The 13,484-nt window shown below is 34.5% G+C and overlaps 1 protein-coding gene and 1 long non-coding RNA gene across 9 annotated transcripts in view; one reads left to right on the top strand and one right to left on the bottom strand.

Moving 5' to 3' along the window:
• The first annotated feature begins 4,172 nt into the window (after positions 1-4,172).
• LOC138133672 (uncharacterized) lies at positions 4,173-6,432 on the top strand. 2 transcript variants are annotated; one of them, XR_011160474.1, is made up of 3 exons: positions 4,173-5,987; positions 6,045-6,158; positions 6,217-6,432. It is a non-coding gene; the product is annotated as an uncharacterized lncRNA (long non-coding RNA). The 2 variants fall into 2 exon arrangements; XR_011160473.1 differs by having other exon boundaries at positions 4,173-6,158.
• Positions 6,433-7,777: 1,345 nt separating this feature from the next.
• LOC138133671 (uncharacterized) overlaps positions 7,778-13,484 on the bottom strand; it is a 43,005-nt gene continuing 37,298 nt past the window's right edge. For 6 of the 7 annotated variants that reach the window (XR_011160472.1, XR_011160469.1, XR_011160470.1 and 3 more), the window contains one exon: positions 11,690-13,469. Coding sequence is in view for 3 of the 7 variants with exons in the window: in XM_069051610.1 (XP_068907711.1) it covers positions 13,345-13,469 (125 nt within the window). In the remaining 4 variants the exon portion in view is untranslated. Of the gene's footprint in view, positions 8,162-8,217; positions 13,470-13,484 lie in introns of those variants that run through there. The other variant, XR_011160471.1, reaches the window with a different exon arrangement.

Here is a 13,484-nt window from a genome sequence, read left to right as displayed (position 1 = left end):
CATGCATTCCAGAGCATCTGAACGTCCAAAATTTCAAAGGCTAAATGATTTTAATAATTATTGTTGATCGCACGGTAGAATGACTGAATAAATGAACTGACCCTTTGTTCTGACCTTCATAACATACCCAGTTTCAGTCAACTTTTTGTATGTGATACTGATTATAACAGTCATTGCTTATTTCTTACCTTATACAAAGTATCTATAAAAGAACGTGTATCAAGAGTCCTGTTGAATTTTGAATTCGAATATACAGAGTATTTCACGAGTGATAATGAGTCTGGCGGAATAGAAAATGCAACCCACAATACATCAGAAGGAAAACCCGGATATTTATCACCGTCATGTCTAGGTTTACGTTCCAGTGTATTGTGGGTTGCATTTAATATTCTGGTAGCATTACCTATGGAAATATTTTGTTTCTGTGAAGGCATGTCGTCGTTTGAACTTCCCGTTAGTAAAATTAGAGTAGAACTGTCAATTTTGACATTTGCGTTTAGACAAGTTTACTGTTTGCTGGTGTTCACGTTAGAGCAGAAAACGTTTTGATTGGAAGTTATTTTCGCAATCACAATAGTTTGAAAGTGAATGGTTCATGGATCTACTCCGTACAAAACTGCTTAGAAGAGTTTATCGCCGAATTTCCCAATGTTATTGTTGACGGAAAACCTTCGAAGATAACCTGAGTCGGTGTGTAAAATAGTTTCGTGAAACTGGAGGCGTTTACCGAAGAAAAACCACAGGTCAGCCGCTAAAACGCACTGCTGCAGTTAGTGCTGCAGAAACTGCAAGAGAAATAATGCAAAATGCTCTCCACACTTCAATGCGTCCATCATCGCAACGCAACCGACTGTCAATTTCGTCATTAATTTAGTTAATAATAATTTACCCAGAACTGCCCTACAAATATGAATGTTTAATTTCAATTACAATTTTACGATTTTTGTTTCTAATGCGTGCAATTGTTTAAAAAATGTAATAACCTCAGAGCATACAGCAAAATATATTTTGTTTCTATCTTGATGATGATGATTCTGCCTTAATTGTAATAATGAAATGTAAAGAATAAATTGGTACAGTTTAATAAGACTGTTATTTGATATAGGTACTATCGCGGCCAAAATACTTTGGTCGTCACTTTTTGACACTTCAAATGTAAATCAAGTATTAATGTCAATATACATGACAATTTCAAATTATTCTTGTCAAAAATATGGCACCTTCAGTTTTTGATAAATATAGAATCGTCTTACTTGCTTCTGAAGGTTGTCTAAACCGCGACCACGTTGATCTTTTGCTTTTGAACCCTGCCTCCGCAGCTGGGATTTACCCAATCCGTATGACACTGATAGATTAAAATAATTTTGACAGTAGTAAAAAATAAGGTTAAACATCCTAAAGTTTGCTTTACAATTGAATGTCATTTATGTCACATTGACGGACCAAAGTATTTTGGCCGCGATAGTACATACTCGTTTGTGCAATGTACCTATCTATGTACTATTCCGGACACGGAATCTTGGCCAACACTTTTTTGACATTTCTAAAAAAACTGATGTAAACCAATCATTAGTGTCATTAATAAATGACAATTATTAAAAATCACTTTGAAGTTTTTATTGTGACATCAAAAAAGCAGGGAAATAGCATTATCGAGTCAAAAGTTGGGTTATATTCATTAAAGGCCAGTTCACACATATTTGTCAGTTAAATGTCAGTTGTAGTCAAGATTCCGTGTCCGGAATAGTACATACCTAAGTATGTAGGTATGTATTAAGTACAGTGTGGAATAAAATGATTTACATCTAGTTACCTTTGGAATTTTTGCACATGTAAATTTTCTTGTACCGCTCTACTTTTTTTTTGAAGTGCCGAACTATTAGTTCTGTCAATAAATGTCATCAATCGAATTGACAATTGTTACAATTTACTAAATTGAATTAACAAACGTTGGTGGCCACTTTCAACACTAGCTGTGACTTGCTTTTGTTAGCTCCTTTTTAATTTCAATCTCTACTTTGCATTCATATCATCCCTTCGCAATAAATCACATTTGGAATTTTGGAATATTTTGAGGTTAGGCTTTCTTTTTTTTTGTATAGCGACATTTCGTATTTTTACAAGGGTAATGCAAGGGTAACTAGATGCTAGATGTAAATCATTTTATTCCACACTGTATTATGTTTATGAAGAATGATTAATTTTAATTACATTCAAAGAATACCAAGAAACAAATGCACAAAATGTAAAGCAAAAAAATCCTCAACAAGACTACTACATAGGTAACGATTAACGATATAAAGGGTGTTTTTTTAAATTTGGCGTCGAAGTAGGCGTCGGAGAGTCGATTGAGAGCGCACCACTAGTGTAAAAGTGTAAGATTTAAACAGCTGATCCGTGATCCGTAACCTGTATAGTGCGTTCACAATCGACAGTTCAACGCCTACTTCGACGCCAAATTTTAAAAAACACCCGTTACTAACAAAACCGACCAAAAAATCTTCAAGTGACCCAGTCCACATCATCACACGATAATAAACGATATTTGCAGATGATATTTTTAAGCGGACAATAATTTATACCACCATAATGTACAATATAAACGTACTCTACATATTAAAGGAAAAATAATAAATATACAAAACATAAACAGAATTAATAAAAAAGCAGAAAAGACCTGAGAAATTGCTTTTTTCTAATATACAAAAGCACCAAACAAAAGTAACAAAAATGTGAGGGTTGCATTTCTACCTACTTACTTATTTTAGGAATCGCCACTTGTCATAAAAGGTATTTCCAAGTACCTATACAGGTAACTAATGACTTTTTGGAATTAATGACTGCTGGTACAGTGCAACCTCGTTAATCCGAATCCCAATAATTCTAATTCTTCCATAATTCGCACAAGTTTTTATTTATCATTGTGTACATTATAATCCGAATTCGTCTGATTTCGTTACTCCGAATTCATGAAAGCTCACGTCCAGACGCAACTAAATTTTAAAATTCAAATTTTTGAAACAAATATAAATTTTCAACGCAGTGACCGTTTTGCTAGGTAACTAATAGAAAACAGTGCGTGAAGTTAAAAACAGAAAAGCTTATGTGTGTGAAATCGCATTTCACACACTGTTATGTATGGTTTCAATAGTTTCAATCTTACAACAGTAAAAAAAATATATATATGTAAGAAAATGACCCACTTCATGCATACATAACTGTGCGTAAATATCAATTTTTTGAAGCAATTATAGAAAATAGTTATTTTTCTACAACCGTCAAAAAAACATGACATTTATGCATCGTTATCAAGTCGCAAAGTATGTCATTTTTGATAAATATTTTAGCATCCAAGGAAAATTTTACAAAAATTCAAAAATTCAAAAATTTAAAAATGCGGTTGTAGAAAAAATAGTGTTTGTATTTCGTGTTAAAGATGATTGTTTTGTTGGCGCATTCAAATGAGTTTGAAGTCTCCACCTGACGGTTTCGACAAAAAAATAAAATTCTCATGCCCCAACAAAAAAAAAATCATTTTGCGCACTTACAAAATAGTTATTTTTATATTAAGTGCGCGAAGAGAGTGTTTTTTGTGCATGAAAAGGTCTTTTACGCCGAGACGAAGGTCGAGGCAGTATAAGCCTTTGAATGCACAAAAACATCTTCGCGCACGAAATATAAACAATATTTTTTCTATAATTGATTCAAAAAATTGAAATTAAAAATTCAAATTTTTGAAGGAACTCTGAAGTTTCAATGCAGTGACCATGTTGCTAGGTAACTAATAAAAAACAGTGCGTGAAATGAAAAACAGAAATAGTCGTATGCGTGAAATTGCATTTCACACACTGTCTTGTATGGTTTCTATGGTTTCGATCTTACTAACAATGTAAAAAAAAAGACACGTAAGAAAATGACCCACTTCATGCACAGATAACTATGCGTGAATTTCAATTTTTTGAATCAATTATAGAAAAATAACTTTTCATTGAGGGCCGGTTGCACCAACGCCAGTTAAAGTTAACTGTAGGTTAAAATGTTTCGTTACTTTAGTTACCTATTGTTATAACAATGTTTTCGAATATTTTAATCTATAGTTAAATTTAACTCACGTTGGTGCAACCGGCCCTGAGACAGTCAAGAATACCTAAATGTTGTTGTTATCTAGTGGTTTATCACCAGCTAAGTAAATATATTAATGATAACAATTTGCTCTATATATACCAATCTGGTTTTCGTAAAAATCATTCGTGTGAAACGGCATTACAGATAACATTATCAAAATTTAAAAAAGCAATAGATGACAATAAAATTGTGATAGCTGTGTTTCTCGATCTAAAACGAGCGTTTGAAACTATAGATAGAAACTTACTCCTAAAAAAATTAGAAGACGTAGGATTGGGGGGTAGTGTGTTGAGTTGGTTTAAGTCATATCTTAGTGGTAGGACACAAAATGTTAAAGTAAGGGAGACAACGTCAACCAACATAACAAATAATCTTGGTGTTCCACAAGGAAGTGTTTTGGGACCGCTGTTATTTCTATTATATATTAATGATATGCATTTAAATGTAGTTTGTGATTTTCTAAATCTGTTCGCAGATGATACATTAATTGCGTGTATATGTGACAATATTGATCAGGGAATAAAAAGAATAAACGAAATACATATTAGAAAAGGTAAAAATATACTTAGAAATTAATAAATTAAAACTTAATGTAAGTAAAACTAAAGCCATGATTTTAACTACAGACAACAGGTACAAAAAAATCAATATAAATCAAATTAATATTATTATTGATAAGCAACAAATTGAAATTGTTAAGGAATTCAAATACCTGGGTTTTGTCATAGATAATACGATATCGTTTAATAGTCATTTTAGATATATAGTTGATAAAATTTCTAAAAAACTTTATTTTTTCTCTAGAATCTCAAATTTTGTAAATATAGATATTTGTTTAGTGATATATAAATCAATAATTTTACCACACTTTGATTTTTGTGCCTCTGTTTTGTATCTAATGGATAAAACAAAAGTTGGTGTATTACAAAAATTACAGAATAGAGGCATGAGAATAATACTTAAATGTAATAAATATACACCTATTCGACTCATGCTCAGCACTCTACAGTGGATGTCAGTGGAACAAAGATTATATTATATGTCAATGATTTTTATGTTTAAGATGGTACATAACATGTTACCGGCATATTTTAAATGTCTTATTAAATTCAATTGTCAAGTTCATCGGTACTCAACTAGAGACAAGCTTGATTTAAACATAACTAAAGTCATGTTGAGCCGAACAATGAACTCAATTTTCTACAAAGGAATGAAAGAATACAATGAATTGCCGATGAATTTGAAAATTTTAGGCAATGTAGGTGAGTTTAAAAGACAATTATCCAGATACATGCAATTTTAGAGCATAGTTGTAGATGAATAATGGTAACTAAATATTGTAAAAAGTATATTGTATCGAGACAATAATAATAAAGTTCTTCTTCTTCTTCTATTATTTATAGCAATGCAATAAAAATTCAAATAAAACAATTGCTACATAAAAAATACTAAACTAGGCAAAAATGAATAGGGAATTTTTGAATTTGGAATTTTTTATAAATACAGTTTAAAATCTTTAATGAAATGTGTTAGAAATATAAATATGTACACATTAAATGTAATGTTTCGGGTACCTGTAACATTTAAAATTTATCTATAGTCTATTTTTTCCTGGTAGGCGCGTGCGTGCGCATTTACAAAATCCTGCAACGAAATGCGACTTTCCTATTGGTTACTTTATTTTTCTACTTACACTAGAGAAATGTGCAATATTGCAGTGTTCTGTACTGTCAATCAGGTCCAAGCTGCCATTTTTGTTTCATCGTGTCTTAGTTTTCCTTTCGTGTTTTGTGTCTGTTTTGGGTGTGTTGTGTTTTTATATGTCAACAAGATGTCTGAATTTCGATCACCAAATAAACGGCGTAAGTTGGATTTATGCTAACAGCAAGTAACAGTTTTTTATTAATGCATATTTATAGCAAATTTCTCACAAGCCGAGAAAGAAATGATCGTTAAAGTATTTCGTGGGATCTCCAAGGATTTTGCCGAGTTAACCAAGACGGCTCAAATGGAAAAAACTGCAGATTATACTGGTATTGATTTCGGAGTTTTATTTTTGTTGTAGCACAGCTTAATTACTTTGTGTTGAAGGTTGTGGATTTAGAACCATTCAACGATACTTAGCGGAAGAAAAGAAGTGTGGACAATTACAGGCACCGAAGAAACCTGATAGGAAATGTATGATTCAATTGGATGAACATCAAAAATATCTCCTTTTCTCTTGCAAGATACATGGTTATTATAAATGATTGTAGTCGAAGCAGGCCATGTCCATGTTATGAAATTTTTGCCACTTTCATGTGAACTGTCAATTTTTGTCGATGTCGATTTTTTTTATGTGAAAAGTGCGCTGATAATTATTTTATTTTTTTTTAAATTAACGATTGAATCCAAAAGAATCGAGTTGTTTTGTACCCAATTTAACTCCTGTATGTATAAAATAAAAATAAAAAATTGTGTACATATAATATTTGTTACCAATTTTTTCACGAGTTTATTCATAAACTTTTTTGTTTACATTTTACAAATTATACAAAAATTAAATCATAAACATGAGTTTTAATGTGCAACCACAAATACTGATCCCCCTAGATAATACGCAACCAAAAATACTAATAATTCCTGCATCCTGCTAAACATTTTAGCTATGTGATTCTACCTTTCGGAGATGCGCACGCACGCGCCTACCAGGAAAAAATAGACTTTAGTGTTTAAGAATATGTGGAAGGATTGGGACAATTATTTTGCTTTCCAAGAAAAATTGTGGAATTCCCTATTCATTTTTGCCTAGTTTATATTCAAAAAATAGAAATTACGCCAAAACGGCTGAAAATAGGCATACATAATGTTAATAAAAGTGGTCTTGCAATTAAATTTTACAGAAAATCAGAATCTATAAAAATACCACATTCCTCAGTTCTTAGTTGTGTCAATTGTTCGAAGGCTGTGAGAGCACACCCTTCGTTCTCTTGCCTAATTACAGGTAAAATGTTTTCTTTCTAACTAGCCGAAATATACCTACTTATTTTAGGAATCGCCACTTGGCCTGAAGGTAAAGAATAATTTCTCGTTGCCTGCATTCCAATTTTTTCTTCCGTGTAAATGAACGAAATTCCTTCACATTTTTGTCGTTTTTTTCAGATCTGTGATTTTTTTGGAAAAACGGTGATGGCACCAACCGCTTTAAAATTCAATTTCCGAGGGCCCCATACTTTTTTTTTTATTAATTTCGAATTAGGTTTTAGTGTTACAGCTTCCTGCATAGTCCTCAAATTGCAATTTATTTTATTGTTATTTATAACGAAATCGAAAAAAGAAAAATATGGGGCCCTAGAGGAAAGACGTATCTTTCAGATAAAAAATGAACCTTACCTTCATCTGTTGTGGTTTTAAAGATATGGATGTTTAAAAACCACCGTTTTTCGACCATTTCAAATCAGGTAAACCCCACCCTTAAGCTACGGTTTCTTAGAGAAGTACGCCGCGCACAACTCACCGTAAGTCGTGCGCTTCGCACAACCGCGTAAATCTAATCAGTTGATACTGATCGAAACGTTTTCTTAGAATCAACTTGTTACGCCACTTTCGACCGCGGACTAGCTCAAGCCGAGAAGGTCGGGGTTCGGGGGGTGGGATCAATTAAATTTATGTGTCCCTGGAGAACATTCAGCCTTTATTAAAAAAAAAACAAAAGAAAAAAATTATTCTGAACAAAGTGAAGATAAGAAAAAAAAATAGAAACTTAAATTAAATTTACATCAAGATTTGGTGGCCTGTGGATTCGTGAGAAATCCTTGAACCCAAAAAAACGAAAACCAAGGGAAATGGGGCACACTCGCGAGCCAATGGGGGGTGTCGTTCGCCACACCAGAAGATGTCGTTCGCCGCCACACGAAAGGATGTCGGAAGTTACCCCTTCAGATGGGGACCTACCTCACAGGGGTCGATGAATCCCGGCAGAGCTCCGCGATGGTTCAGTGCGCACTGTCCTCGAGGAGTCCCGGCGATGAAAATGACTCCGCTGCAGGCGTCAAACCTGAAACAAGAGGATAACCTCCGACCGAAAAAAATGGGCAACACAGTGAACGATACAAGAAAAAGGCGGTCTGTTCGGTTTTTTTTTTCCTCCTAGCTACCGATAACCTCGTGCTGATCCGCTTACGCGTGTTCGGTCCTAGCGAGTCCAGAGAACCACGTCCAAATCCGTCCAACGAAGGAAACGACGACGACACTCAGCCCGGGAACACTCCAGCACGGCTTTCACCACAAAGGTCGGGTTTCCAGGGAACGTGGGGTAGACTCGGAGGAGCAGCACACGGATTGTCTCGGCAAAAACTAGTAGAGCTCGTGCCAACTCTCATGATCGATGACGCAGAAACCAAAATGCGTACAAACGCGGCTGTACGAGTCGAACTAAAAACATGGGTACTGTCACCACAAAACTCCGGGATGCAAAACTCGGGGTGTTTTGGACTTTTTGTTTTGGATATTGGATTTTCAATGTTTTCATAGGTGTTCTGTGGTTTTCATTGTGTTGTTGTCCGATCTTCGTGATTACTGATTAACCTCCGCTCTCTGTGTTTGCTTCCTTGTTTTTTTTTATTTCCGTTCCATTATTGTTATTCCGAGTTTACAAACAGTCTTTTTCAAGACTCCATTAATCTGCATAATTGCAATTGTAAGTATAACACACCTAATTGTGCTTGATTTTTAACCTAAAGTACTTGTACTCTTTACAGAATCTTTGAGTGTCATTCATCAGAATGAGCAATCAAGGACGGGAAATAATTTATAATGTGTATAAATTTATGAAAAATGAAAAAGACTGTGGAGAAGTTTCTATCCCATTAAACCGCTTACAAGAAAGGGTTGCAGAAGCTACTGGTGTTGGAATCTGCACTCACAGGAGGATCATTAAGGAAGCCGAAAACAAACCAGTAGGTTCCAAATTTACTTCTCCGAGGAAGAAAATTAATCAACCGAAGCCTAAACAATCTGTGGATCAGTACGAAGAGGAAATTATTCGAAACAATATTTATACATACGCAGATATTCACAAAAGAAGACCAACAATGAAGGCTGTATTTGAAGCAGTGAAAGATGAAGAAGGTGTTAATTTCACAGGAAAAATCCGTTCATTTAGACGTCTGGTGCATAAAATTGGTTTCCGTCGGAAGAAAACACAGGACAACAGAAAAACATTGGTTAAACCCCATCGAGAAAATATGGGCGCTTGTGAAAAATCATGTGGCAACATACAACACAACGTTCAAGTTGGATGATGTTAGGAAATTGGCAGAAGCGAAATTTGAAGCAGTGACTGTACAACAATGGCAGAATATTTGTTCTCATGTGGAGAAAATTGAAGTGGAGTACATGAAAAGGGAATATATAGTGGATGAGGTTGAAGATCTAATAATTTCCATTAATGGCGAAGAAAGTGACGAGTCTGATTTTTTTCATCAGATGAAGAACAGGTTGACGAAAAAGAAGTTCAAGGGGGTAGCTCTAGTTCAAATCTAGCTGATTTGGGTTGTGAGTTGTTGACTTAAGTAGATAAATAAAAACCTGTTAAGAAAGCGTTGAAAATTTTGTTTCCATTCACTTTACATTTTGCAGGCTTGTGAACTAATTTATGTTGATATTTATCTGACGACAAGTCGGGCATTCTAGTCCAAACCGTTGGGGAGTGCAACATTTAAATTTGGCGCCACTCTGAAATGTCTAACCAAACGACCGATGTTTTCACGTTTCACTTATCAAAATTAGGCTCCGCCTTCGCGCAGCTTTTGTCAAGGTCATCGATCATGAGAGTTGGCACGAGCTCTACCGATCACCCAACAAAGGAATGCCCAGTGGCGCCTTCCGGTACCGACCACGCAAGTGCCGCAGGTACTTGTCAAAAACGTCATCCCATTGGTCTTATGGAAACGGATGGCCCGAACGTCCACAGACATACTCAAAAATGAGTGATGAAGTTTCACAACCGTATCAAACTTATCGACTGATTAGATTTACGCGGTTGTGCGCGGCGCACGACTTACCGTGAGTTGTGCGCGGCGTACTTCTCTAAGAAACCGTAGCTTTATGTACTATTGGGGACAAAATACTTTGGTCGTCATTCTTCTGTCACTTCAAAACAAATTAATGTAAACCAAGCATTAACGTCAAGTCAATAGTGATGACAATTTCAAATTATTGACTTTTCTCTTGTCAAAAATATGGCACCTTCCACCATTCAAAAATTTAGAATCATCTCCCTTGTTTCTGGGGGATTGTCCGTGGGCCAAATTGCCTTTTGGGAACCTTTTCAATTTTTCCTCCTAGGAATATCTCCTTCAGTTGTCCATTTTTCGGTATTTAACATTTTGCAATGATGAGTTTGACAGTGACAGTGGTTGACAGTAGTAAAAAATAAGGTTAACCGTCCTAATGCTTGCTTTACAACTTTATGTCAGTCAACTGACTTTGACGACCAAAGTAATTTGTCCCCAATAGTAGGAAAGCAGGAACGTGCCACAAACTGTTACGAAAAGAAGAAGGTAGACATTTCCAGCACCTCATTTAATAAATTGATTAATTTGTGCATGAATTGTAATTGTGTTACTTTTTTTTATCATAATTCGTGTCATGCTGTTATTTTTTTAGTGAGGTTATGTCGTATTTTAAAGTTGCGACATCCGTTTTTCAAAACAAAAGATTTCCATAGGTGATGGCTACCAGAATATTAAATGAACACCTTTACCTATACAGGGTGTTAGGAAATGGTCTCCCAAGAATTTCAGGGTGTTTGTGAGGGAAAATGTGGTCGAAAACTTTTAACAGCATTTTTTCCTAACATGAATGGTTTTCTTAAAAATAAAAATTTTAAATAGTGCCCCACTGTTTGAGAGCTTTTGCACCATTTTATTGTTGTGTGGATTAAATAAATAGTTAACATTTTGTAATCAAATCAATCAAAAACAACAATGCCTCATGTCAGATTTTATCGAGTACCTACTGTCACAATGACGTTTCGGTTTTAAATATTTCCCTTGGATAATAGATCATCAAAAACTACCAGGACTGCATTTTTTATTGACAAAATCAATAATTATATTCGAAATATTTATCTAAATTCACCACAACCTTGAGGTAAGTCCCCTTTTATTGCTGCAATGAACTGAAATTATTTGTGCAGCTTCATTTGTGATACCACATCTCGATCAACCTCTGAAGTGATTTGAAATCGAGCACTGACCCTAATAAGATTCGTTAATTTCTGTGTAACTTTATTTATTTGTATTGAAAACATTCATAATAAACGCTTAGAATATCCTCCGTTTGTCATTACTCATTACATAAGCATAAATTTCAAATCCTTACCAAGCAATCATTTTTAAATCGAAACGAAAACGGTTCAATTTATCCAAAAGCGGTATAAAGGTTTTCGACCACATTTTCCCTGATAAACTCACCCTGAAATTCTTGGGAGATCATTCTCTAACACCCTGTATTTGATTTTTGCCCCTTTGTAGGATAAATGTTAAATAAAAAACAGGTTATGAACGAATAAGTCCATTAATGACACTTTTTTAGTTTTTTAATAAAGACTGTTGTAAGATGAAAAATATTTCCAATACATAGGTATAGAAAAACTAAGACATCGAAATCACAAATAACGCTAAGATTTAATAATTTGATATAAAATTATAGAACCACCCAATTGCACAGGACTCTTGATATACCTACGTTCTTTTGTAGACACTTTGAAATATTCACTGATAATGTTAATATGTAGGTACAAGTTGATCTTGAAAGTTTTGTAGATATTTTAACCTCTGATAGAACCCCACAAAATGTAACGATTGAGCCAACAATGTCTTATTCAAATGATGATAAATATTTTTCGAGCCACTGAAATGAAAATGAAATGGCGAAGCTCGTGGACATTCAGAGCTAAAACGGCAAATCTATGGTAAAAGGTTTCTTCAATGGACACTTTCCACTGCACGAACATTTGTAAACGTTGTGCAGCATCTTCGCAATTTCGGGCGTTTCGAAATGAAGAAAAGCCATCTTGGCCGCCAACGAGAAAATCGCATTTTAGTTGCAGAAGAAAAAAATATTCACTAAATTGAAAACCGGCCACTTGCAATTCACCTGGGAGTTTCTCAGTTTGTAGTTTGACTTCGAGTTTAGAATGCCGCTCAGGAAATTCGTCAAAACAAAGGCATCTGAATCTAGTTCGGCTTTCGTCGTGCTGAAGCTTGCATTGCAAACGATTAACCTACTACGGCGTGATCAACAATGACTGAGTCTGTTGGCAATGAAACAGTTGAAAAGTGCTGGTGTTTTTTGTCTCATAATTTGCTCTGACTGAATTTTTTAACTTGAGACGACATTAAAAACATTTTTGGTTATGCCGATTATGTTTATGCTATTACAAAAATGAATATTTGATGGTAAATTTCAAATTTGCCAAATTTCATTGTTACCAACAGACTCAGTCATTCTTGATCACACCGTATATGTTTAGAAGGTAGCGCCATTCCGCTCCACAATTTTTGTCCTCAAAATTAAAAGAGAGGACATTATCCATAAATCCCGTGAGTGACAAAGATAGCAGTAGGTACACTATTTTTAGGGATTTTTGTGACTTGAAATTTTACGTGTCAAACAGATTAACTTAACATTACTTCAAATTAAGTGAGATGGAAATATTGGTCGCAACCGTTGTCGTTACCTTTGATAATCGCGAACCTTACAAACGATGGCAGATATTTTGAGCAACTTCTTTGATGTTCCATTTTAATGCTTTAACAATTACAGTCTTTTTACTTTCTTGTTTAGGTAAGCCTTTGTTGTTTTCTGAATGTTATTAAAGATTCATGCTGAAACTCAAAAAAATTAAAGATTAAAATCAAACATAACCTCGAATAACAGAAAACTTCACATTTTAGGTTGGTCATATGTCAAAACTGCCCGCCAAATTTGAACTTTTTCAGCGGTTCCTAAACAAACTGATTCCTTTAACACGTAGTACCCCAGGTTAAAATATCTACACTATTTTCAAAATCAGACTGTATATGGAAGTATGGATAATTATCGTATTTAATAGGAAAAACTAATTGTACCTAATATTGTAACACAAACAAGTTTTTATACGTAGAAGTTAGGTAAGGTTAGTTTCTCAATACAAAAATAAATGCTTTAGATATAATTCACATTCAAGTAGCTTTAGACGTCGTCGACATTGTCGCCCTTGTCATAGATGTTGTCATCAACATTCTCTTGCGCTGGATGTTCACGAAGTTGCTTCAGTGATGTTGACCCGACAATGTAAGTTGTTAACGCATTTAGTACTGAAAATTATAATT

This window comes from Tenebrio molitor, chromosome 6 (genome assembly GCF_963966145.1).
Source record: "Tenebrio molitor chromosome 6, icTenMoli1.1, whole genome shotgun sequence".
NCBI lineage: Eukaryota > Metazoa > Arthropoda > Insecta > Coleoptera > Tenebrionidae > Tenebrio > Tenebrio molitor.
This window is presented reverse-complemented; position numbering and strand designations above follow the sequence as displayed.